The sequence below is a fragment of the Podarcis bocagei genome, assembly GCF_964188305.1.
Source record: "Podarcis bocagei genome assembly, chromosome: 2".
Classification (NCBI taxonomy): domain Eukaryota; kingdom Metazoa; phylum Chordata; class Lepidosauria; order Squamata; family Lacertidae; genus Podarcis; species Podarcis bocagei.
In genome coordinates this window covers 103,274,297-103,299,249 of record NC_138126.1, presented here as the reverse complement: position 1 = coordinate 103,299,249, position 24,953 = coordinate 103,274,297, and the positions used below count along the sequence as shown (strand labels likewise).

Sequence of the window (24,953 nt, the reverse complement as noted above, 5' to 3'; positions counted from 1 at the left end):
AGATCCTCTTCCCTCTTGGGAAGGGTCTAATTAGAATGGTTTTTTCCAAGGACTCCTAGCCACTGTTGTTTGCATTGCTGCTGCCACCAGAAAAATCCAAAATGAAGACCACAGAACACTGAGCTAGCCCAAGTGAAATCTGTGTGTCCCTCTTACGTTGCAGTTCTCAGCCCATAAAGATCAGAGTGATGCTCAGACCAACATTACCACCAAGAAGACCAGTTCACATGGGTGCAATCCACAACAATACTGAGCAGTGGAGATGCTGAAGTCAAGCTGTGTACTCAATTAAGTTGTAGCTATTTTTGCCAATAGAATTCTGGTTAGGACCAACTGGTCAGATTTCAAGCCCTGACCCACAAGATCAAACTTCTGAAAACCCATGAGCTAAACTGCCTTCTCTCAGCTTGGAGTCTCTCCACTGGTGAGCTCCAGTGGAACATTCGGAAGTCACAGTGGTAGGAAGAAGCAATCACTCTTAAGACTTGCACTGTTCTTTCCCCAGTGAAAGATTAGAACTACACTCTGGTTCCTCATTCCACTTGCAATGCTGCCAATGGAAGCACCAATCATAGTGTGTTATGTCAGCTTAGTGGCCAATAAAACCCATGGGGAGGTTATAGCTATGTGGGAGGGAAGAAAGAGAAGTTTCAGAGTGAAACAGGTTTAATAATAACAAAAAAGGTGAAATACCTGGGTGTGAACTTGACTTCTAAAAATATAAATTTATTTAAAGACAATTATGAAAAATGTTGGACAGAGGTGAAAAAAGATCTAGAAATATGGTCAAGGTTGAGACTTTCCTTGTTAGGCCGAATTGCTGTTATCAAGATGAATGTATTGCCTAGAATGCTGTTTTTATTCCAGACACTCCAGATCTTGGATAAGATGGATTGCTTCAAGAGGTGGCAAAAAGACATAACAAAATTTGTCTGGCAGGGCAAAAAGCCCAGAATAAAGTTTAAGATTTTAACTGATGCAAAAGACAGAGGGGGTTTTGCCCTGCCGGACTTGAGACTCTACTATGAATCGGCAGCTTTCTGCTGGCTGAAACAATGGCTACTTCTTGAGAATACAGATATTTTGGATCTGGAAGGGTATGACAACAGATTTGGTTGGCATGCATATATATGGTATGACAAGGTAAAATTGCATAAAGGCTTTAAAAACCATATTGTGAGGAAAGCACTGTATAATGTTTGGATAAGATACAAGGATTTGCTGGAAAGTAAAACCCCTAGGTGGTTATCACCAATGGAGGCTAAAGAGATAAAAAAACTAAATATGGAATCCAAATGGCCAAAGTATTGTGAAATTTTAGAACAAGATGGTGAAAGAGTTAAATTGCAGAGTTTTGAGAAATTAAAGTCTAAGGTACGAGACTGGTTGCATTACCATCAGATAAACGAGGTATTTAAACAAGACAGGAAAATAGGTTTCCAGATGGAGAGGTCGAAATTGGAAACAGAATTGTTAGAACCCAATACTAAGAATTTGTCGAGAATGTATAACTTGCTGCTGAGGTGGAATACACAAGATGAAATAGTAAAATCAGCCATGATTAAATGGGCACAAGACATAGGTCATGACATAATGTTTGATGACTGGGAACAGTTGTGGAATACAGGTATTAAGTTTACAGCTTGTAATGCATTAAGAGAGAATATAATGAAAATGATTTATAGGTGGTACATGACCCCAGTCAAACTTGCAAAAATTTATCATCTGCCCAGTAACAAATGTTGGAAATGTAATGAGACTGAAGGTACCTTCTACCACCTTTGGTGGACCTGCCCGAGGGTAAAGGCCTACTGGGAAATGATCTATAATGAAATTAAAAAGGTCCTTAAATGGACATTTTTGAAAAAGCCAGAGGCTTTTCTCCTGGGCATGGTGGGTCAATTGGTGCCAAGGAAGGACAAAACATTTTTTATGTATGCTACCACAGCGGCAAGAATTCTTTTGGCAAAGTATTGGAAGACGCAGCAGCTACCCACTCTGGAAGAATGGCAAGCGAAGGTGATCGAGTACATGGGAATGGCAGAGATGACCAGCAGAATCCGTGACCAGGGGAGAGAGACGGTGGAAGAAGACTGGAAGAAATTCAAAAAATACCTTAAAGACTGTTGTAAAATTGATGATGGCTGAGATGTCATGGTTATAAGAAATAGAGTTTGCAGCGGTAAATTATAACTTTAAAGAATGCATAACGAAAAAGACCGAATTAATTGAATGAAGGGTTGCTGAGAAAGGGTTAACATAAGGATGCAGAAAAAGGGAGGTATGGGGAAGTCCGGGAAAGAAGGTTTAGGAAAATAAGTTTAAGTAATTATACATGTTTATTTGTTTGTATGTCTTGTATGCTTTTGTTTTGTTTGTGTTTTATTATATGTTTGGAAAATTAATAAAAATCATTATAAAAAAAAAATATATAGCTATGTGGGAGGGGATAATCCTTGAATCTTTATGGATCACACACAACTGAAATACAGTGGTACCTCGCAAGACGAATGCCTCGCAAGACAAAAAACTCGCTAGACGAAAGGTTTTTCCGTTTTCGAGTTGCCTCGCAAGACGAATTTCCCTATGGGCTCGTTTCGCAAGACGAAAACGTCTTGCAAGTTTGTTTCCTTTTTCTTAACACTTTTAATACAGTTGCGACTTGACTTCGAGGAGCAACTCATAGAACGCAGTGTACATAGTAGCCTTTTTTGAGGTTTTTAAAGACTTTGGTGATTTTTGAAGCTTTTCCAGAACTTCTTTTGCAGCCATTTGGTAAGTTAAGTTTTTAAAACTTTTTTTGGGAGTTTTGGATTTTGGGTTGGGGTGTTTGGAATTCAAGGACTTGGTGTTGGGGAGGGGTTTGCAAGAATCTGGAAGCTTGTGTGTTTTTTTCTGCATTTTTATGATTTTTTGTGACCATTGGGGCACTCTGCTGTTTTTTCAAAAAAAATTCTGGATTTGAATTTCTGTGTGCTGGGTGGCTGGGGGAACAGTTGGGGAGGGGTTTGCAAGAATCTGGAAGCTTGTGTGTTTTTTTCTGCATTTTTATGATTTTCTGTGACCATTGGGCCACTCTGCTGTTTTTTTAAAAAAATTCTGGATTTGAATTTCTGTGTGCTGGGTGGCTGGGGAAACAGTTGGAGAGGGGTTTGCAAGAATCTGGAAGCTTGTGTGTTTTTTTCTGGCATGGAGAGGCTGCCAGTTCTGATGTTTCTGCGGCTGAAGACTTTGCAGCGGAGTTCCTGGAGGTTGTGAAGACGGAGGGCTACGTTCCACAGCAGGTCTTCAACTGCGACGAGACCGGGCTGTTTTGGAAGAGGATGCCCAAAAGGACTTTCATCACACAGGAGGAGGCCAAGTTGCCTGGCCAGAAGCCCATGAAGGACCGTCTGACCCTGCTCTTCTGTGCCAACGCAAGTGGCGACCTGAAGATCAAGCCCTTGCTGGTGTACCACTCGGAGAACCCACGGGCCTTCAAGAGACACAAGATCAACAAGGAGCGGCTGAGTGTCATGTGGCGATCCAACAGCAAGGCTTGGGTCACACGTGTGCTGTTTGTGGACTGGGTCAATCTTGCTTTTGGCCCTGCTGTCAAGCAGTACCTGCTGGACAACGACCTGCCGCTGAAGGCTTTGCTTCTGATGGACAATGCTCCTGCCCATCCTAAAGGCCTTGAGGTGGACTTGTTGGAGGAGTTCAGCTTCATCAACATCATGTTCCTGCCGCCTAACACCACGCCACTGCTCCAGCCGATGGATCAGCAGGTCATTGCCAATTTCAAAAAACTCTACACCAAGGAGCTTTTCAGGCGATGCTTCGAGGTGACTGACTGCACCACCATCACCCTGCGGGAATTCTGGAAGGACCACTTCGACATCGTCACCTGCTTGAAGATGATCACCACGGCCTGGAATGGGATCAGCCAGAGAAATTTGAATTGCGCTTGGCGCAGCCTGTGGCCGGACTGTGTGGCACCAAGTGACTCTGATGCACCAGAGTCAACAGTGGTGCAGGACATTGTTGCCTTGGGGAGGACCATGGGCCTGGAGGTCACGGAGGAGGACGTCTGTGAGCTGGTGGAGGAGCACGACGATGAGCTGACCACCGTGGAGCTGGTCGAACTGCAGGCAGAGGCTGCGCAGGAGCAGGCCTCACTGGAAGAGGAGGAAGCAACTGAGGAACGGCTGTCCTCCGAAAAACTGAGGGACATTTGCCTGAAGTGGAAGGAGGTGCAGACTTTTGCAGAGCAGCACCACCCTGAGAAGCACGTGGCACATGACGTTGGGAACATTTTTGATACGAGGGTCATGTCGCCTTTCAGGGAGGTGCTGAAAAGGCGGATGAAGCAGCAGACTATGGACAGGTTCTTGAGCAAGAAGCAAAGAGTGGAAGAGGAGCCTTCTTCGAGTGGTCCCCCAGAGTCTTAGAAAATGTACTGTACACTTTGTTGATTTTTAAATGTTTTTCTGTCATGTTTATAAAGTTAATTTATTTTCCCTTCAATTTTTGAACTGCTCTTTACAGTATGTGTGACTTTAAAGAGCAGTTAATAAACTGTTGTTGTACCAAATTTGGCTTTGTTTGGACTTTTTTTGACCATAGGAACGCATTAATTGATTTTCAATGCATTCCTATGGGATTTCGTGATTCGCAAGACGAAAAATTCGCTAGACGACAAAACTTGCGGAACGAATTAATTTCGTCTTGCGGGGCACCACTGTACTCCTAGTTCACGATGTACACAACAGAGACGGGTCTCATTCACCCTGGCATATTTCCATTTTTTAAAAAGTGCTTTATTTTCTTAATTCCCTTTCCTTATTAGTGTTCCCTTAAGTATGCCACTCAAATTCAATGTACATTAGAAATTATCAAAGGTAACCACCCTTCAATCTAGAAGCCCCAAAATCCCACAGTTATTTCAATTCTGCTGCCCCAGAGTTCGGAAACAATGGATGACCTTGTGCTTTTTTTCTTTTTTCAGATTCAGGGTTTTATACACCTGAAGGAGGTAAAGAGGTTACTATTCTTCACACTGAACAGTCCCGGAGTGTGAGCAACTTCTGAATTCAAGTTGTGTGGTGTCTGAAAATGCATGAATAAGGGTACAGAACATCTGCCCCTTAATGTTCATGCTCCAAAATGTTCATTGCCCAAAAGCTTCACTGTCAAGCCTGGGTCACTTCTATTGTTTGGTCACAGGCATCTATTACTTCTGTATCCTCACTGGATGATCCCAGATGTTGGCAGTATGCTGTCACTGCCATCCAACAAGGCTTCACCGGCATGGCTCAGTTCCTCTTCAAGGCTCTTCTCTGCAGAAAAGACAAATATGCATTTTGTTAAGACCATGCTTCATTTTATGTTTTCACAAGTCGAATCCCACCTATGATTTTAAAAAAGAGAAATGGGGGGTGAGGTTCCATAAAGACCAACAAGACATTCCTTCAAAAGGCTTAATGCTTGAGGGAAAGTGCAGAAGCAAGGGAATGATGTTGGCCAGAGGTTACAGCCTTCCCTCATGAGATGAAAGCCATGATAAAGGAAAAGTGAGACTAGCCATATTCATCAGAGATTAAAGAGATGCAGGGATCCCCATTCCACCTCCCACCAGAAGGAACTCTGCCCCAAATGCCCATTGTCTTGGTGCTGCAGAAGGAAGCAGGTGGTCATTCCAACCTTTGCCACTGGCTACAGGACTAAGAGGCACCAGGTAGTTCCAGGACACCAACCACCATTACAAGAACACTGTTTAGTGTATTTTTGGTTTCTATGGAAGCCGCCCAGAGTGGCTGGGGAAACCCAGCCAGATGGGCGGGGTACAAATAATAAATTATTATTATTATTACTGGCACAAGATGGCCATCATGGCCCCAGCTGGATAGAAATGCCTGACACTGCTCACCTGCATCCTTCAGGTTGGGGAAATGATGGAATCCTTCCAGACCAGCAGCCAGGAAGACTTGGAGAACATGTGTCTGTGGACAGGAATGATAAGGAAGAATTGGTCAGTCATATTCCAACTTGTCCCAAAGCATTCAGGGAAGCCCCTGAAGATCTCAAATACCAGAAGGGCTCTGGATGGATGGAAATGGTCCACTGCTCAAAGGTAGAGTTACATCCAAGCTTTTATATGTCCTGACCCTTGCATCTCTGGTTAAAAGGATCCTCTGGCTGATATTTATGGAACACATTGATCCAGGCACAATAGACCCCCCCCCTTTTTTTAAATGGGTGGGCTGTACTTAGAGGAAGATGTTGGACGCTTCATGTTTTTAGAAACTTATTGTAGAATAAGATAATTGGTTAATTTAACCTAGTGTTGTCTACTCTGAATGGCAGCAACTCTCCAAGATCTCAAGCTAAGCTCCCAATATCCTTTAAAGAGACAGAGACAGACAGACAGACAGACAGACACGACAGTGAGATGCCAGGGATTGAACCTGGTACTTGCTACATGCAAAGCAACAAACTCTACCGCTAAACAGTGCCCATCCCCTAAATAATGAGTACTGGGTCTTAAGCCTGCTCAGCTTGTTTCACAAAATCCAGCCACAGTGTGTGATTGCTCCTCTGAGGTTGCAGTTCTCCCCCACCTACCTGCAAGCCAATAAACACCAGAGAGAGTCTCCTATGCTGCAATTCCTGGAGCAGCTCAGACAGGCCCAGTACTGCTGTGTAATCAATGCTGCTGACGTGGGTGCAGTCCAGAATGATGTTGCACAGTCGAGACTCTGAAGGTAATCGAGAAACAGCGTGCTCAAGAAAGGGCGAACGCAGACAGGGCAGCTACTCATACCAAGAGAGTTCTGGCCGATGGTCAGTTTCAAGCCATGACCCCACTAACTACAAGCTTCTTGGACCCTTGGGCTGCACTAGTCCTCCCCATAGCTGGTGTGTTAGGAGAAAACAGGATATCCTGAGACTTGGATCATTCCTCTTTATCTGGCAGCAGGTAGGAACTAAGTACCATTAACATATAGCACCATTAACAAATTCCTGCTTCCACCTTCACTACTGTCAAAATGCAGCATGGCAGGTTACTGGCCCCATGAACTCCCAGAACAGCTGGAATCCTAAAGTGCTGGTAGCCCCATGTTACCAGCTTTATCAGTTTGGGTCGAAGAGAGGCAAGTCAGAATTCTCCCACATTTGGAACATGCTGTATCTCCCTATGCACCATGAGCCTTTAATCAAATGCCAAATTACGGGAGGATGGAGTTTGTTTCCTTATTGAAATTCATGGGTGGGGTGAGGGGCTCAAGCATAGACCTCACTTCTTTTTCCCCCAGAGGCACCCGTAGGGCCAGGAATATTAGTTCCTCTTAAACAGATCATCATCTCCTCAGAACAACACTTGTGTCCCTAAGGCACAATTCTATGCAAAGATTATCGCCCCAAGCGGTTTGGTCCTCTTGTTCAGATGGCAAGAGGCCTTTACTTCTGGAGCCAGTTCAATTCCTCACAGCCAGCACCACACCATGAGCTTTCAGTTCTTCATTTTACCTGACTGAGTCCGTTTGCGCACTGTATCCCTCAGGAACTCAATGGCTGGGAAATACAGGCCACCGGCAGGCTGTATAAACAGTGTCTCCTGCTCATGCTCCAGGACCTGCCAGAAAGTGCCGTGAGGAAAACAGGATGAGGCTTTGTTACTGTTCAGCCATTTCCCCCCTTCCTTTCTTGAAAGCCAAAGGAAACATGCCCCAGAGGCTCTCATAGCAAAGGGATGTGCAACACCTATTGTGCCTATATTAGATATTTCAGCCATATGAGGAAAAATGATTGGGAGATGAGGAGTGGGATATAAATGTATATTAAAAAATGTTGCCTTCTTCACTGTGCATTGCACAAGGCAACCACTCTCCAGTTTCAAACTCCAAGAGGGTCATGAGCAAGTTGTAGCAATTGGATACAAAAAATGATTTATTTATTTTCTATTACAGTATCACAAATATTAGAGCTGTACTGCAGTAAACCTGTTTTGTGTTTTATGGGTTTCCCTCCTAAGCTCTTGCATTCTTACTCAATGGGATCATAACAAACCTTTATCCGTGGCCTGGCAATGGGGTATAGCAGGAGAATACCTGAGACCAGCACCCCTGCTATGATTCCATACTGCACCTCCCAGAAGCAGAAGAAGAAGGTTACACACAGCGGCACTAGGTCCAGCCCTGAGAGAGAAGGGGGAGGGGAATGACTATGTAGGACTCAGACTTTTCCAGTCCTGCAGCAAGATGGCTGCTGCAGAGCACAGTGAAGGAGAGAAACAAATAGCAAAATAAAATTAATAATAATAATAATAATAATAATAATAATAATAATAATAATAATAATGTATTTATACCCTGCCCATCCAGCTGGGTTTCCCCAGCCTCTCTGTGCAGCTCCCAACAGAATATTAAAAACTTCCGACTTCCGGGTTGGCGCGATCGGGAAATGGCGGATTCCCTCCGAGCTCCGGAGGGAATCGGCTCAACGGTGGATGGGTCTTTGCCGTGCCGGCGACACGGGGACCCTTAAAAACCGCAGGCGCGGAAGCCTGCGGACTGAAGACTCGGCGGGTGCCTTAAGCGCCCCCCCTGATTCGCAATGAGCCTTTTTAAAGGCTACGGAGGGGATACAGGGGACGGCGTGGCACTGAGAGTCGACCGCTACCGCCGCTGAGCGAAGCCGCGAGCCATAACCGGAGAGCGCTGACTTCCTTCCTTGAAATTCGGACTGAAAAAAGAACCCGTGAGTAATTTGGAACTGAACTTTAAAACTTTTACCTTTTGAATTTGAGACGACCGGGGGGTGTGCTAAAAGGAAGTCCCCACACCCCCCCTTGCAGACGATCCAGAGCAACGAAATAAGAACTAAGCTGGAGTGCCTACCCTGTAAAGGGTGAGTTTTAAAAAGACAGTAACTTCCAAGATTTAGAAAGGCAAATTTGAGCAGGAGAGTGGAGTGTTGGAAGAGTCTTTGTTTTGTGGTAAACAACCCTCCCTCCCGGGCCCGGGAGCGACCTGATTTGGAGCCTGTATAGAGGAGCAGAATTTGACAGCTGTCAAAAGCTGTCAAATGGACTATTAATAGTGAAAAAAAATTGCTGTTTAAGACCTCTCCGGATTAAAAGGAGTTACAATTGAACTAAAATCTTGAGAAACAAAGAAACAATAATAGGACAGAGGATTGTTGGAGAAAAGGTTACTCAGTAACCAGATTCCCTCTAGGGGGAATTCTGTGGAATTACAATGGCTGTGGGTGGAAAGATACTGAGAGAAATCGAAAGAATGTTCTCACTGGTGGGAATCCTACAGGAGCAGACTACAGCTATGAGTAAACAATTGACGACCTTGGATTTGGAAACAAGTAGTTCTGCTGAAAGTAATGAGGGCCTGAGTGAGAAAGAACCCACAGCTGAATTTGAAACAATAAACAAAGAAGAGGAGAAGACAAAACAAGAAAGAGAACAAGTTATCTGGGAAAGTACTAACCAGAAGCCGGCATCTGGAGAACACAAGCAAGGAGACTATTGGATTAAATCCACTCTAAGCCTACGAAAGATACAGAAGATGAAAGTGGAGGCCCTGGGACTTTATGGAATTCAGGAGCTCGAAATAAAGAAGTACAATTGGGGCCTCCACATAGACTTTGATTTTGACTATCAGCAAGACTTAGGCCTTGTGGAAATTCCTCAGCAGTTGCCTTTAAATATGGGAAGAGACTATGGACTGACTGGATTGATTGTTAAGGAAATCTTTCGAGACTCGATGATAGACAAAAAGGACTACCAACAAAACCGGCGGAGAGGGACTAAAAGAGAATTGAGAGCCTCGGATATTCGGAATCCAGGCTAAAAACTGTTAATTTGGACATGTCTTGGGAAAGGACGCAAAGCGGGGAGGGGAGGGAGGGAAGTATTAAATTTAAACAACACTCAAGACCAGGGGGTTTAGTATTAAGAAAATTATGTAAGAAAAAACGAGAAATCGAGGGAAGAGAATTGGGGTCCAACTTAGGGAAAATTTATTTTTGTTTTTTATAAAAGGACTAATATTAAGATGGAAGAAATGCCAACTTGCTGACATAAGTTTGGGAATAGGGATGCAGGGGAGGGCGTGGGGGGAAGTCAAGGACTAGGGTTAGAAAATAAGATTTTCGGGAACTATTCATGTTTGTTGTTTTTTATGTTTGTTTTGGTGTGTTGTTTGTGTTTATATAAAATGTGAAAACCCAATAAAAATATTTTTTTTAAAAAAAAAAAAGAATATTAAAAACTTCCCTAAACAGGGCTGCCTTCAGATGTCTTCTAAAAGTCAGATAGTTGTTTATTTCCTTGACATCTGATGGGAGGGTGTTCCACAGGGCAGGTGCCACTACCGAGAAGGCCCTCTGCCTGGTTCCCTGTAACCTCACTTTTTGCAGTGAGGGAACTGCCAGAAGACCCTTGGAGCTAGACCTCAGTGTCCGGGCTGAACACTGGGGGTGGAGATGCTCCTTCAGGTATACTGGGCCAAGGCCATTAAATAGTTGCTTCTTACCAACGAAGATGTCACCAAGAGATTTTACCTCATTCGGGATGGGACCGAGGCAACTAGGAGGTCATATAATGCAATGTTCTATTTAGACTTGTACCCTCTTCACCCCGCAATATCTCTAGACTCAGAGATATACCATTAACCAAATCAGAGCCCATGCTGTAGCATAAACCAATAAGCTCAGGGTGAGCTGGGTGTGTTTGTAAGGGAGACCTTTCCCCTGTCACATTATTGCTGTACATAATTAACTAAACCAGAACCCATCCCATATCATAAAAATGGGCTAGACAGCTTTCTTTCCTACCAGGAACCACTTTCTCCTCAGGGGTAGTCTGTTAAGGGCTGCATGCTGGCAGCGGGTGGAGCCAGAGCCAGTGATTGGCAGAGCCAGGGGTAAATAGTCTTCTGGGTGAACTAATTCAAAATAAAAAACACCCCAATTCCATTTTCACTATGGTATACCTCAGACTGCAAGGGTTTGATGGGGTTAGTTTCAGCTAGTATATAGAGAATTTCATTTTGTTTTTTAACCTGTGCTTCTTCAAATAAGTGGTCTCTTTAAATTCTTTTTGTCACGTTTCTGGACAAAGAGAAAAACATCAACAGGCAGTTTTGTGGTGATGAAAAGCTGGACATTGGTTCTGAAAGGAAAGTATAGCTATTTATTTCTGCTTTTGGAAACACACAAAACTTTGATAGATACTCCATTTGTCCAGCAGATGCCAGCATCCTTTAAGTTGGTAACTTTCCATAACCAAGAAGATTATATTCTTTTTTTAAATATGAAAGGGACATCACAGAGAGATTTTTCAAATTCAGGGGGTGCTACCATGGGAGATCATGGAGTGAGGAATATATGATTTCCCAGAAGTATCTATGAAACAGGATTCTCAGAGCCAGAAAAGTTACAAGAATGAGGAAAACATTCTCTGTTTTATATGTTTACAACAACCTAGTGACCGCCTGGTTGCTCTGCTTCAGCGTTACTACTTGAAAAAGACCTATCCAAAAACTTTGAACACCACATCCAAAAATGCTCTAAGCATTTGAAAAGTAATGAATATCAACTCAAAACTCCTTGGATTTGCAGAGCTCTAAATCTGCTGCTAATCTTGAAAAATAAGGTGTGACTATTGGTGCAAATTATTAAAAATTAGTAATTAAAAATTGAATTTATGAATGATACTTTTGTTAAAGTCGTATGAATTGCACAACACATTTTTAAAAAATTCTAACCAGGTTCACTATTGTTAGGGAAACATTACAGGATCCCAGACTTTTCAGCTCTGGGAAGAAGAGGACACATTCATGCTCATACTTTTAACCTGCCATAACGTGTAGAAGATCCTGGCATCAAACATAGGAGCCACAGCACAGATGATGACAGCTGCCAGTGCAGCCTTGGGAATGTAGAAGAAGACAGAGGTAAGGAAGGCCAGAGACAGTAGCACCAGGACCCCTGTGGAGCAAACAAGGAAAAGTGGCATTAAAACAAGGGTGGCATTAAAATAGCACAGTGAGCCCCTCAGAGTTCTGTATCCCCACTCAGATACGAGTCCTCAATAACTCAGCAGGCACAAAGACACCCTTCTAGCTCCTACCTGTGATTAGACCTCCGGCAGGAGTACAAACACCTGTCTGTGCATTCACTGCTGTCCTGCAACATAAACAAGCTTTGTAGTTACGAGAACAGAAAACAGCCCCCTCATTTTCCTAGACCCATTTAAAGGACAGTAGTCAGCCTAGAGACAACAAGAGCTAATGATTACTGTATTGGCCCGACTATAAGCCACACTCCCCTCCCCAATTCTGACCGTGGAAAGTTAAAGTGCGACTTAAATTTGCGACCTTACAAAAATTGCTGTGGTCAAACCACAGCAGCCCGTGAGGTAGAGGGTGGTGGGGAAGAATCTAAGAAGTGGGGCCACAAGTGAGCGGAGCAAGGCAGGCGTTGTACGTGAGGGGAGAGAGATAAACTTCCCCTCACGAGCGGCCCAAGTTTGCTCTCCCCCTCCCTCCGTCTTTCTCTCCAGCGGTGCCTGGATGCCTTGAGCGTGTGAGAAAGTGCCTCAGACAGACACACACACTTATATTCGGGTATTGTCTTTTTTCTTTTTCCCCCTTGAATTTTAAATGTGTGGCTTATTTGCTGGTATGGCTTATATTGGGGACAATACAGTACTTCACACACTGCCCCACACAAGCAAATACTTATTTATCAGTATGGATTATCCGCCCAGCTCTTTTGCAACAAGGGCATCTTTCTAGAGACCACCAAAAGGGATGACCTGCTAGTAAACCTCGGATTCGGTCTCAAGCATTACCTGCAGCCTGCACTTATCATTATTTATGTGAAGATGTTATATACCCCACTTAAACTAACCCTAGTGGTCTCTTGAAATGGACTGCAATATACGTCAATAAGAAAACAAAATAAAACCCATACAGTAAAAACACAAAGGGAGCCCAAATTGCATATCTGTTATGCAAGTGGGAAAAATGAGTCCATAGCAAATGATTTTGCACATGCCCTTGCACTACTATTTCTGCGCATGCAACCTGCACTACTATTTAAGCTGAGCCACTGGGAGGCTAAGTATCATCCACAATAGGAGCCACTCACCGGCCAAAGCTGCCTGTGACGGGAAAGGATGAAATGAAGGATCCTAGGAAGTTGGTGAAACCTGGAGGCCACAGAGGGAGAGACGTTAAGGAACACAGACAGAAAAGATGTGGAGTCCTGCTTCTTTGGCTTAGGGACGAACCAGGAACACTTCAAACAATATATGGAAATAAAGCCATTTTCCTGTATGGGAATTTCGGCTCTTCCTTCCCAGGCTCATCCCCAACTCCAAAGTGGAAGGTCTCAATCCCACCCAGCCAACAGCATCCAATCCGTTCGTGCAAAAATCTTACCCATGGCCAACAGCTCCTGGTTGGGGTCAATTTGGTAGTTATTTTGAGAGGCTAGAATGAAAAGGGAAATCGAGAACACACGTTAACACCGAGAAACCTAGAAATACTGGTGTTCTTAATGGGTAAAAGCTCCACAAGGCACTAAAAATGTGTAACAAGAAATACAGGGCTGGAAAGGGGCCTGGATCCACCTAGCAGGACCCAAATCGTGGTTTTCTGCTCCCTGCAATCTCTTTTCTACTTAGAGTTCCACTACCTGAACAAAGTTATTCTTTTTGCCTTTCTAGGTAAAGGAATCTTACTCGGGGAATACTTTTAGGTTAAAGAATTTCCCTAATTTTAATCCATGGATGGGAAACCCGTGGTCCTCTGAACACTGTTGGATTTGAACTCCCGTAAACTCTGGGCAGCATGGCCAATGGTCAGGGATAATGGGATTTGTAGTCCAGTAACACCAAGACAGCCACAGGGTCTCCATCCCTGCTTTAATCCATGGTTCAGAAAGAGACAGAGAGTGAAGAACACCTAGGTGGGGATGGGATGCCATCTCGAGGTGCCCACTGGATGGGACCCATGCAATCAGTTCTACTGGGGCAGTCAATCACAGCACTCCTCTCTGTGGGATTACCGTATATACTCAAGTATAAGCCGACCCGAATATAAACCGAGGCACCTAATTTTACCACAAAAAACTGGGAAAACTTATTGACTCGAGTATAAGCCAGTTCACCACACCACAAACCTCCTGGTGGGCCGGAGTGCATGTGCGCGCATGCGGCAGGGGGGGCTTCTCTTTCCTCCCAGCCCCTCCTGACCCCCAGTCTACCTAAGGTGCTGCCAAGAGGCAGAGGCTGGTGGCAGCAGTGCCGGAGGAAAGCAAAGACAAGGGAGGAGGAAGGAGCAGCCTGAAAGAACAATCACTCGAGTATAAGCCGAGGGAGGCTTTTTCAGCATAAAAAATGTGCTGAAAAAGTCGGCTTATACTCGAGTATATACGGTATGTCAAATGGAAACAGGTAATTTCCACATCGCTGGGTGTTAAGGGGTCATTATTGGCTAGGTAACAAGTAGGATATAATGTTGCAGCTAAATTTATCATCACTCCCTCCTCCCTACAAGCATACTGTCCTTAGAAGGCAACAGGTTTTCCCAAACCCAAATCCCATTAGCTGCCATGTGAATTCTCCCCTTGACTCTATGCCTAGAGAAGCTGAAAGATTTGAGGCCCCATACCAAAAGCTTTGGCAATAGCAACCGTCTCCAGAAGTCCCATCAGAGGCACCACAGCCAGACCAGCTCCCATTTTCTGTAACGGGGGAGAAAAGAGAGAGGGTGGATTAATTCTACTACAAAGGTCACTTGTGCCCAACAAATGAAGGTTGCAGCAAACATAAAATGGCATCTCAGGATTCTTACCATGGCATCTGATCAACAAACACTGGACAACACAGGAGTCTACCCGTAGTTCAGCCTATTCACTCAAAAACTACCAGTTTTAGACAGCTGCATGCTTACCGTCAATTATGGTTTCCAAGGAAGGCACCGCCTCAGCACAAGAGAATGGGAAATAGTTTAATTCACATAAATTTAGCTAATAATTTTCTATTATTGTATATTAAATTTATAGGACACCTTTAAAACTCCTTCGATGTTGCCTCAACAACTCTGCGAGGCAGCTTATGCAAAGCAACACAATAATCTTGTGGTTTATTTGCTTATTTATAGAGCTATTTATATAACACCATGTCAGAAAAATATATCAAAGTGTTATATAACAATAACAACACCATACAATAAAAGCATGACAATTTAAAAACAAAGATTAGCAGATTCAGTCTGGATCATGTAACACACCATAGTTTGGTAGGTCCAGGAAAGCATAAATTAGTTGCTTGCTTTCCATCATTTCCAGCGACCAGAATTAAAAGATTGAACACCTTCAAAGATCGCAAGAACTGAGCAGAGGAGTAGAGTGCTAGCTTCCACCAGCACAGAGATGCACAAATGCAAAGGACTGCAGGCTTCATGTGCTGCTCAATTTAGTACAGGGACAGAAAGGATTACTTTCTTTGCCCACATGAAAATATCCAAAGAAAGAAAAGAGCTGTAGAGCAATTCTATGTAGATTCCAAGCAACAACTTGAAAGGATTTTTTCTGGGTTTATAGGAGAGACAGGGTTGATTTGAATTTGCAGTAGATATTCAGGTTAAATTCTTATATTTTGTTGTTGCTAGGAAGGGTTTTAAAAACCAATATTTATCTAAATACCTCTTCTTACCACATTCAGAGGATTGTGTTAAAATGTTGCTGTCAATTATTTCTTTTTAGCTGCATTCATAACTAAATTGGCTGTAGTTTTAATTGTAATTATTGTTGTGAACTGCCTTGGGGGTTTTTTTGGGGGGGGCTGTTAACTACAAAACAGGGTGTTATATCGGCATATAAACCTATGGCAACAACTGAAATACTCACCTGCACCATCCCTCCAAAGGAGATGGTTCCATTGGGCGTGACCTCGGAGAACGGTGGCAGCTGGAAGGATGGGAGTCCCTGGGGCGTAACCCCTGTGAGGGTGAAGGGCTGGTAGCCTGTTACCTGGAAGGAGTAGGCCACGAGACCAGCAAACAGGACCACAAGAGCATTACGGACTGCAAGGAAGAGAGTGAGACTCTTATAGCAAAGCTGTCATCCACTACCCAACGGTGAGCATAAATGGTAGACATAGAGGATAGTTATGGCCATTAGCAGCAAGGGCAAATCTCTTATTAGGCCATGAATACACTCCTGCCTAACCATTTGGTGTACAGACCCAATACACGAAGAGTGGGGGTTCCCCATGCTTAGATTACCACCAAGTTTTAATATCTGCGAGGTGGAGAGAGACCCCAAAGCGTATAGGCAGCTTCTGGTGACAGCTCCCATGTTTTTAAAAATTATGGAGAGAATTTGCAATATAAATTCAAAGGTAAATAAATTTTGTTTCCACAGTCTGAAAATGCAATTAGGAAAAACCTCAACTTTCTCATGAGGTTTAGAAGACCCTCTTGTATCCTCTATCTCAGTGTTTCCCAACCACTGTTCCGCGGCACACTAGTGTGCCACGAGATGTTGCCTGGTGTGCCGCGGGAAAAATTAAAAAATTCGAAAGATTTTTTTTTAAAAGTCAAATTTTCGATTGGGGCACCGTCACTAGATGACCCCTGGGGTTCCCTCCCTCCCTCCCGCTCTGCGCCTCCCTCCTCCTCCTCCTCCGGGGAGGCCCTTCCTGGCTCTCGGCCAAGGCTTGGCGGCTGCCACTCACTCACTCGCTCGCCTACCCGTCCCTCCATCCCTGCACCCGGCCTCTCCCCCTCTGTCCCCGGCGCAGGGGCTGCCGGGATCCGTAGTCCCCTCGCCCTTGGGCTCCGCGCCCGCGCGGGGTGCACAAACTACGTTTCCCAGCGTGGCCTGGCGGGCCGGCGTTTTTGAAGCGCTCTTCTCCCGGCCATGGAATGAGCGCGGCGGCGGCGGCCGGGCGGGCAGGGGCTCTTCTGTGCAGACCCCGCACAGCCTGCCTGCGCCCCCGCGGAGATCGGGCGGCAGGATGGAGCCCGGGGATCCCCGCGTAGGCGGAGTGGCGGAGGCGGAGGCTGCCCCCCAGGTAGGGCTGCGTCGGGGGTTTTTTATTTTTGCAATGCTGCATCCGCGCCGGAGGGGACGCATCGGACCGCGGGGAGACCCCTTGGGGGGCGTGCAAGGCAATGCATGCGTGCACGCGTTGCATGGAGTGCAGTGCAATGCAATGGCAACGCGGTGCCCTGCATGCATGCATGCATGCAACTTCCACCGGCGCTCCGGACTTGGCAGGTGAGGGGGGTCCCCAGTGGGTGGCAGAGAGAGCCGGGAGGGCGAAGGGGAGCCGGGGGGGAGCAGCGCTGCTCCCCGAGCCGAGCCCGGGGGGAAACTTCGGGGTCGTTGCGCCGGGTGTTGGAAGCGGAGGCTGGCGGGGGCCCCTCACCTGCAAAACCTGGTCGCCTCTCATATATTTCGTGCATTGCATTCATCGCCCGCTTTCTCCTCCAAGGAGCTCCCGGGGGCGCGTGTGGTTCTCCCTGTGTTATCCTCGCAACAACAGCCCTGCGAGGTGGGTCAGGCGAGTGGCCCAAGGGAGCACCCAGGGATTGTCCTGGCCAGGTGGGGTGATTTGAACCCTGCTCTCTGCCCAGTCTTCGTCCTCATTTAGCCCCCACATGTGCATGACTGTGCATGACTGAGGTTTTCCCCCCTCGTATTGGCTATGGTGTGAGTCTGTGCTGTTAATTAATGGGGTTCTGCCTTCGGAGAAGATGAGCCAGCCCTCAAGGAGGTGATTATGTCATTTGCTAGCAATTCATGTCCCTCCCGGCGTGACGCTGCGCGCTGACGTCACGGGGCTGTAATGGTGGTGTGCCTCGAGATTTTTTTCATGAAACAAGTGTGCCTTTGCCCAAAAAAGGTTGGGAAACACTGCTCTATCTATCTTCTCCCCACCAATTCTCCAAACATTCTTTCTTAGTAATGCTCTTTCTCTCTCCACTGCCGACCTTTCCTGCAGCCTCTTTGATCCTTGGCTCTCACTCAGTTTATCTGCAGGACCACTTCTCAGCAGGGCCAGAGGAAAGGGTGCACAGTGGGTGCGGGCCACCCCGGGTGTTACAACTGAGAGGGGTGACAAAATGCTGGGTGGCACTCACTGCAGGGCCTGCAGTGTCTCTCCTGGGAGGCTTGGGTGCACGCAGGCTCCACACGGCCAAATGGTCCGCCTCCCCCCCCCCCCGGCTGTAGGGCAGCTAAGTGGGAGGAGGCAAGCAGACTCCAGAGGCCCCGCGGTGTGCCCCGCCCCTATGGGCAGCTCACGCCACCCGAGGTGCCTGAATGGCTTCCTCCACCACAGCTTCTCAGTACTCAGCCATCCTTCATGTGAGATTTAAAATCCAGCCAAACTGACAATACTCCCTTCCCTCGCAGGACTGCAACCTATTTTTTATTTCCTAAGCAACTAAACCACTCTTAGCCATCGCACCACTTTACACAATTGGGTAAAGTCAAGACACTTTACCAATGAAAAAATAAGACAGATAATTCAACATACGTTACAGCACACCAAGCTGTGAAAGCAAAGTGCTAAAAAAGCCTAGCTAGTAGGGTGGGATAGACAAACCTGTAGCTGTTGTCCAGACAACAAGCTGGCTGATCCTGACAGACAACGGTTCCATCCGGTTGGCCTTAGGGATGCTCTCTTTCATTTGTTGTAGCCCCATAAGTGCTGTCAAGCAGAACAGCCCAAGAACAGCATCCGCAACCCTGCATATAAGTTATAACAATCATAGCTGAATTGAAAGGGGCCTCACTAAAACAAGGGGAGAAACCAAAAAAGTGGCCTCCATCACATCTGCTTCCTGAAAATGGTCCCTTCCTACTGAGCCAATGGATCTGTGCATGAGGAACATAACAGCCAGCTTAGCACTCAACACATAAATGTATGAGCCTCTCCTTAGCCCAAATTAAAACTTCCCTGACAGATTCTTAATTGGCTGTGGGAAAGATGCAAGATTTGAGGACCTGAAAAGTTACATCCAGATCCACTTTCATTCATTCTTCCAAGAGGTACATCCACATTTAGCATTGTTGCTCATAGACTACAGGCATAATATGGCAGATTCAGCTTTGTGCAAGAACTGCAAGCCCAACTCTGCGCACCTTGGAGACATTCAATGCAATACATGCAACAAGTGCACCCAATTAAAACATACAGCTCAGGAAGGCAATATGCCAAGGATCCTCTCAGTTGCTATAATTTTAGGACTACTCACCTCAGCCTTCATTACAAAAAATAAAAGAAAGCCTTTAGCTCTCAGGGATGAGGCAAAAGACTTTGCTCACCCCTGCCCCCCTCAGCTCTCTGGTAAGAGCACCCAACTTTTCAGCTCCATCACAGAATCCCATACCCCACACCACCCCAATGATGTGAAGTTGCATGACTATTACAAATCTCATAGAAATTCAAGAAAATAAACTGCTTGCGCAGTCCAAGGGTATCTATTATTCCCAGAGGTATCCTACGTACTGATTCTCTATTTATCATTCTTGCTACTTTTGAAGACTAAAGATCTTGTAGAGAGAAATAAACAAGGGGCAGACTTACCTTGTCTCTCCAATTCTGCAGAAGGTGTAGTACACCTGAAGGATAAACTGGCGTGGGATGTTCTGTAGGCCCAGGAGCGTCTATGTAAACACATTTTAAAGCCACAAGTCAGGATGATGAAAAAAGTTAGTGTGTCTGCTCTCTCGCTCTCTCTCTCTCTCTCTCTCTCTCTCTCTCTCTCTCACACACACACACACACACACACACTCACACACTACAATGTAGCTGCAGAAAGTGCATACTTGTGTCTCTGTAAGTGTTGTTCTTATTTCTATACTGCCCTTCATTCGAGGATGACAGGGTGGCTCACAATATAAAAACACAAAAATACATACTACAGTAACAAACAATAACCCCACCACACTCTATTTGGCCTATTGTGTTTCCTTTTAGGAAAGACATTAAATGCCTCACAATAATTTATGAGGTGCTCCATGTTACCTGCAACAAAGGGACATAGCTGTCCTGGAACCTTTATCCTAAAAATAAAGAGCTCTGTTCTTTTCTGCCAACACTGCCTTACTCTGTGGGTAAGCGAGTAAGACAAGGTATGTGAACAATAAAATCATATTTCTGTGCTCAGTTACACAAACTTCCAAGTCAAGTCTCTGCCATCCACAAAAATAAAAATCAAGAGATGTCCAGACAACCTCTGCTAAATGATTTGCCCATACAACAACAAAAGACGGTCTTTCACCTGAGGAGGCTTGCTAGCTCTTGCCTACTGTAACTGCTTTAAAAGCCTTCTGTGGAACAAGGAGCAGAGGCTTCTCTTTCAAAGGTACTTCTTGAAACGGGCTGTTGTTGCAAACACAAGGAGTTCAGCCAGTGATTGCTATCTGCTGCTGCTGCTTCCTGCCCCTCACCCCTGTGAATAGCTGACTGTGGCCAACCACAAAGGAAACATCGATGCCACATCAGACTGAACAGCGTTTTAAAGGTACTAGCTGGAACATGGTAGGCGGTTCAAGCATTCACACATCCCAAAAAAAGCCCCAAATCTATGGCAGCAGAAGGTGGGGTTAATCTGTCCAGATAACTGTCCGTTTCAGTACTCTGGGCAGTCCATGGCCCCTTCTTAAACCAACACCATGATTAGCTGAGATCATAAAAAAGATGGTTAGGCCCCAGTTACTTGTCTCTGTTTCAGGTATCTCTTGCCTGGCATGGATCTCTTAACACTTGCTGCAGGGCTGGGAAGGCAAATCAGTGGGGTTGTCAGTGGCCAAAACAGGGGATCCCAGCTAGCTAAACAGATCTGCCAGCTGCCATTTAGTGTTTACAGAATCCTTAGGTTCCATAAATTTAAAACAGAAGGTGGGAAAGAGGAAACAATGTAACCCAGAGGTGGTAGAAAGGGACTTAATCCCATGGATTGTTGCATAAAAGGTAGGAAAAGAGATGGCAGAGTGTATAGCATGTGAAATATTTACAATTCCAGGTTCTCACAATTGCCAGAGTTTTATCAACAATTCCTAAGTTTTATCAACAACATAAGCATTTTTGAGCCAGCCTGCTTCACCCTTGATTAGCCCTACAGAGCTCTCCTTAAGCCCTTTAGCAGAGATCTAATTACTTGAACAGGCAGCCTGGCCTCCATCCTATTCTTACAGAATGGGCAGGTGAGTTTTACAAGCAAGAAATGTCACTGCTGACCCTGGATTGCTGGATAAAGGCCAAGTGAGGGAAGGAAACCCCTTACCTTGACTTGATTGAAGCCAATGGTGACTGCAGCAGCTGAAGTAAACCCTTTAATGACAGGATAGGAGATAAAGTCCAGGAGGAAACCTGCCAGGAATGAAGAATCCCTATTAAGCCTTACAAAGACTGGGCGCAACGGACTTACTTCACTACACATTATACTCCATTCAGAACTACCAAGCTCCTCAGTCAAAAGCTATCCATTCATCAAGAATGCCAACACACACACAACGAGACAGAGGCAGTTGCAGTGTCCCACTCCCCAGTATCTTTCATTTGGCTTTGGTTTGGCCAACAAGGGTCTATGGGCTGCTGCTCTTTGAGCCACCTCTGCTCGACACCAGAATTGAGCCTACTGGATTCCTTTCTGCATTGCTCTGGCAGTCACTGGAAACTTTTGTCTGTCATTTGGTTGTCTCTTGCCTTCCTAGAGCCACAAGTCCTTCATTTCCTGCCGATCCCAAGCACTAATAGCAGGGGCAGCTGGACAAAGCTGGGAAGAAGCAGGCTGTTCTCATCTAGTGCTGCCTCAATGCACAAGGCAGAAACCCAAGTTTAACTAGTGCCCTTGCAGCTACAGAACTAAGCAAGGAAAAGAGAGATGAGCTGAATGTACGATACTTTTTAATTTTCTATGTATTTTCTTCTGCAGCGTTTTATTTTAAGTACTGCTAGTTCCCAAGTTTGAAAAAAATGAAGGTTAAAAACAAAACTGTACAAAATGGGCACATTACTCTCTTGCAATAAACACATACATGTGCACACACTGAAAAACAAAAACCTAGGATAGTAACAAATAATCTATAGGAAACAAGGTGGGATTTCAAATCACTATAATTCAATGAGCTGTGAGACTTAAGACTGCAATCATATACCCTCTTATTTGGGAGTAAAGTCACACCAAACTCAATGGGACTTACTTTTGAGTAGATATCTAAAGTCATAGTATTGTAATTAACGGAGGGCTGCGGTCACAGCATTATGTTCAGCTCCAACTATCAGAATCTTGTGGTAGACAACCAGTGATAATCTGCCCTGTCATCTCTCCAGTTCTGCCTCCCTGTTTGGCTATTATTAGCCATAAGTGGGCTTGAGGGACCACTTATTTGACCAAATATAGCACCAGCCAGGTCTTACCAAGATGTAGCAGCCCCATAGCTAACTGGATGCAGCCCGAGAGGAAGGTGAGCAGGATGGCATAGGAAGGGTCATGGAATGCGTAGGACGAAACCAGTAACGACATGATAGCTGTTGGGCCCAGTGTCACATCTTTCGATGTCCCCAGGAGGCAGTAGACAAAGCAGCCCATGAAGGAGGAATAGAGGCCATACTATAAGGGAGGAAGGCAGGCAATTAGAGACTGATCACAGTGATGTAGGAAGAAGAGCAGAATCAGGGAGAAAAAGGCTGTGAATGGCTAAGAAAAATGTAATCCTTGTCATACATAAAGGTCTTACATATGTGCTGTGTAGTGTGTGTCAACACTTGTATCAAATGAAAAAATTAGAGAAACAAACAAAAAGGTGTTTGTTTGATAACTTGGCAAAACACTTTTAAAGGAGGATGTCTGAGAATTTATTATCTTGGAACAACAGGAAGAAGCAGAATCAAACAACAGTAAAAAGTATTTCAGAGAACTGGTAATTCCCGCTCATTGACCTTTGATTTACTCCAGGCAGCCACAGTCTGCTAGAGACTCTCTGAGCTCATTAACTCTAAAGCTGCTCTCCTCTGGAATTGGATCTATATTTTTCAAGCAAAAATGGAAAATGAAATATTCAATAGATGCTACACTAAGGCAACTAAAGCTTCTGGGTCAATGGCCTCACCTGCACTGGGAGGCCAGCCAACGCAGCGTAGGCAAGAGCTTGTGGCACAACAGTCAATCCCACCGTCAGTCCAGCAACGAGATCAAGCTGCAGCCACTGCAGAGAATATTTGGGAAGCCACTTTAGCACCGGCAGCCTCTTCTGGATTATTCCGTAGCATCGTTCCCAACACTCATGGCTTCTCTCTGCCATGGCTGGAATCACAGTAGTTCAGGCCAATTCACTTGGGGCCCATCACACCAGTCATGATCAAAACCTCTTGCAGGCATATCAAAGTCAAGAGAGCAGACCAAGGAGAAGGTCATCTCACATGCTCATTGCCAAGGCACAACAGACAGACTCCCAAACAGGCAATAGGAGTCTTCCAATAATACCTGGGGGAGAGAGGGAGAAAAAGGACACCCACCGTTCTAGTCATTCAATCAGTTCTTCATTTCAAATATTAATGAGGTATTGAAACCTATGTGCCTGTTTCTTCCCCAAAAGAGAAGTATTGCTATGGAATCTTCTCATTCATGTTTGTGAAAACAAACCCAAGAAGTAATGGGCGTGTTTTAAGATGAAAACTACAAACAAGAATACAAAACGAAACCAATTAACATACCCTAAGATAACTGAAGTGCCAAATATTAGTACAATACAGGAAAATATGATAATGGGAAAGCAAAGAATGACCACTGGGCTTGACAAACTATGGGCAGCCTTCCTTGGGAAGCAGGTAAATCTTTGCTTCTGAAGAACAGACAACTCTCCCCTCCATTCTTAAGGAAATCTCCATTTTGCCTCAAGAAGCGAAGAGGGCAAAGCCAGCTCTAAACCCAAGCAACGGCACCACCCACCCACGCTAAGGGTGCACACCATAATATCTTGGAAGCTAATATCTTGGAAGCCGAGTGCACAGCAATCAGACTGCATGCTTCAGTTTGTGTGGTCTGCCATGACCTAGCAAAAGAGGAGGGGCTGTGTGGTTGTTACTTCATGTAAACAGTGTCAACGGGGTTATTTGAGGGGAACATTTTAGTATGTCCGTTCAAGCTGTTTTTATGACTCGGGAGGTAATCCTAGGTGCACTGGCTTGCAAGTAAACCCCTTTGAATGCAGAGGGGCTTATTTCTGAGTGAACACACACTAGGGCTGTAGATGTTGCATGCCGCTTTACGTATTATTCCAACCGGAAACTCATCCAGGAGTAAATGCCCTTTCCTCCTGGATTAAAGCAGCTGCTCTAACACACACATATAGTTGGTAATATCAAATAAAAGCATATAGTTCAAGCGCAGCCTCGCCTTTATGACCAAGAAGCCTCATTTCCCTAACCACAGGTATTCAGCGACAAGGAAAACACACTCTGCATACCCAGAGTTTACACTCTCACGTTCTAGAGCCAGCACCGAAAACGGGGCCTGGGGCTAAGCTACTCCTCAGCTTAAGGCACAGCGATGCTCCAAAGCAGTTAGAAGGTGCGAGACCAGAAATTACTTAGGGCTCTTCAGGGCGGAGGGGGCACCATCACCAGACTCGGCAGGGAGAGGGAGGGCTTGTCCGGTTTTTAAAACGAAAGCAGGGGGGGGGGGAAGGAGAGGAGTCTATTTGCTCCTGCTGCGTAAACCAAGGAGCTCCAGGGTCACAGCTTCCTCCTGGTAGTCGAAGGGCCCCTTCTGCTTTTTTCCCCAACTCCCAGGCTGGACTCACCCAAAGCAGCGCCGGCAGAAGGCACCGAGGAGCACGGAAAACCCAGATCCGGTCAGAGGCGTCTCATGTGATCCGGAGGTGGAGCCAGGTGGCGGCTGGCCCTTTTCCCAGCGGCGTTTAGTCTG

At 45.3% G+C, this 24,953-nt stretch overlaps 1 protein-coding gene across 1 annotated transcript; it reads right to left on the bottom strand.

Annotated features, from left to right (window-relative positions):
• Window positions 1–4,777: 4,777 nt before the first annotated feature.
• On the bottom strand, window positions 4,778–24,935 carry SLC26A11 (solute carrier family 26 member 11). Its single transcript, XM_081180887.1, has 17 exons — window positions 24,829–24,935; window positions 23,137–23,510; window positions 22,445–22,637; window positions 21,309–21,394; window positions 19,607–19,686; window positions 18,623–18,765; window positions 15,916–16,091; window positions 14,676–14,748; window positions 13,443–13,493; window positions 13,150–13,210; window positions 12,128–12,183; window positions 11,845–11,985; window positions 8,050–8,177; window positions 7,510–7,615; window positions 6,604–6,737; window positions 5,909–5,981; window positions 4,778–5,318 (listed from the first exon to the last, which is right to left on the bottom strand). Exons 2-17 carry the CDS (start codon window positions 23,326–23,328, stop codon window positions 5,227–5,229), a joined length of 1,785 nt encoding a protein of 594 aa, XP_081037013.1. The 5' UTR covers window positions 23,329–23,510; window positions 24,829–24,935; the 3' UTR covers window positions 4,778–5,226.
• Between the last annotated feature and the right edge of the window lie 18 nt (window positions 24,936–24,953).

Bases quoted from the DNA above. Each gene is read 5' to 3' on its own strand.
- SLC26A11 (XM_081180887.1), bottom strand. From the start codon at position 23,328: ATGGCAGAGAGAAGCCATGAGTGTTGGGAACGATGCTACGGAATAATC. The intron at 22,638-23,136 runs GTGAGGCCATTG...CCTCCCTTATAG, and splicing joins TGGCTGGCCTCCCAGTGCAG to TATGGCCTCTATTCCTCCTT. The intron at 11,986-12,127 runs GTAGGAGCTAGA...TTTGCTCCACAG, and splicing joins TGCCGGAGGTCTAATCACAG to GGGTCCTGGTGCTACTGTCT.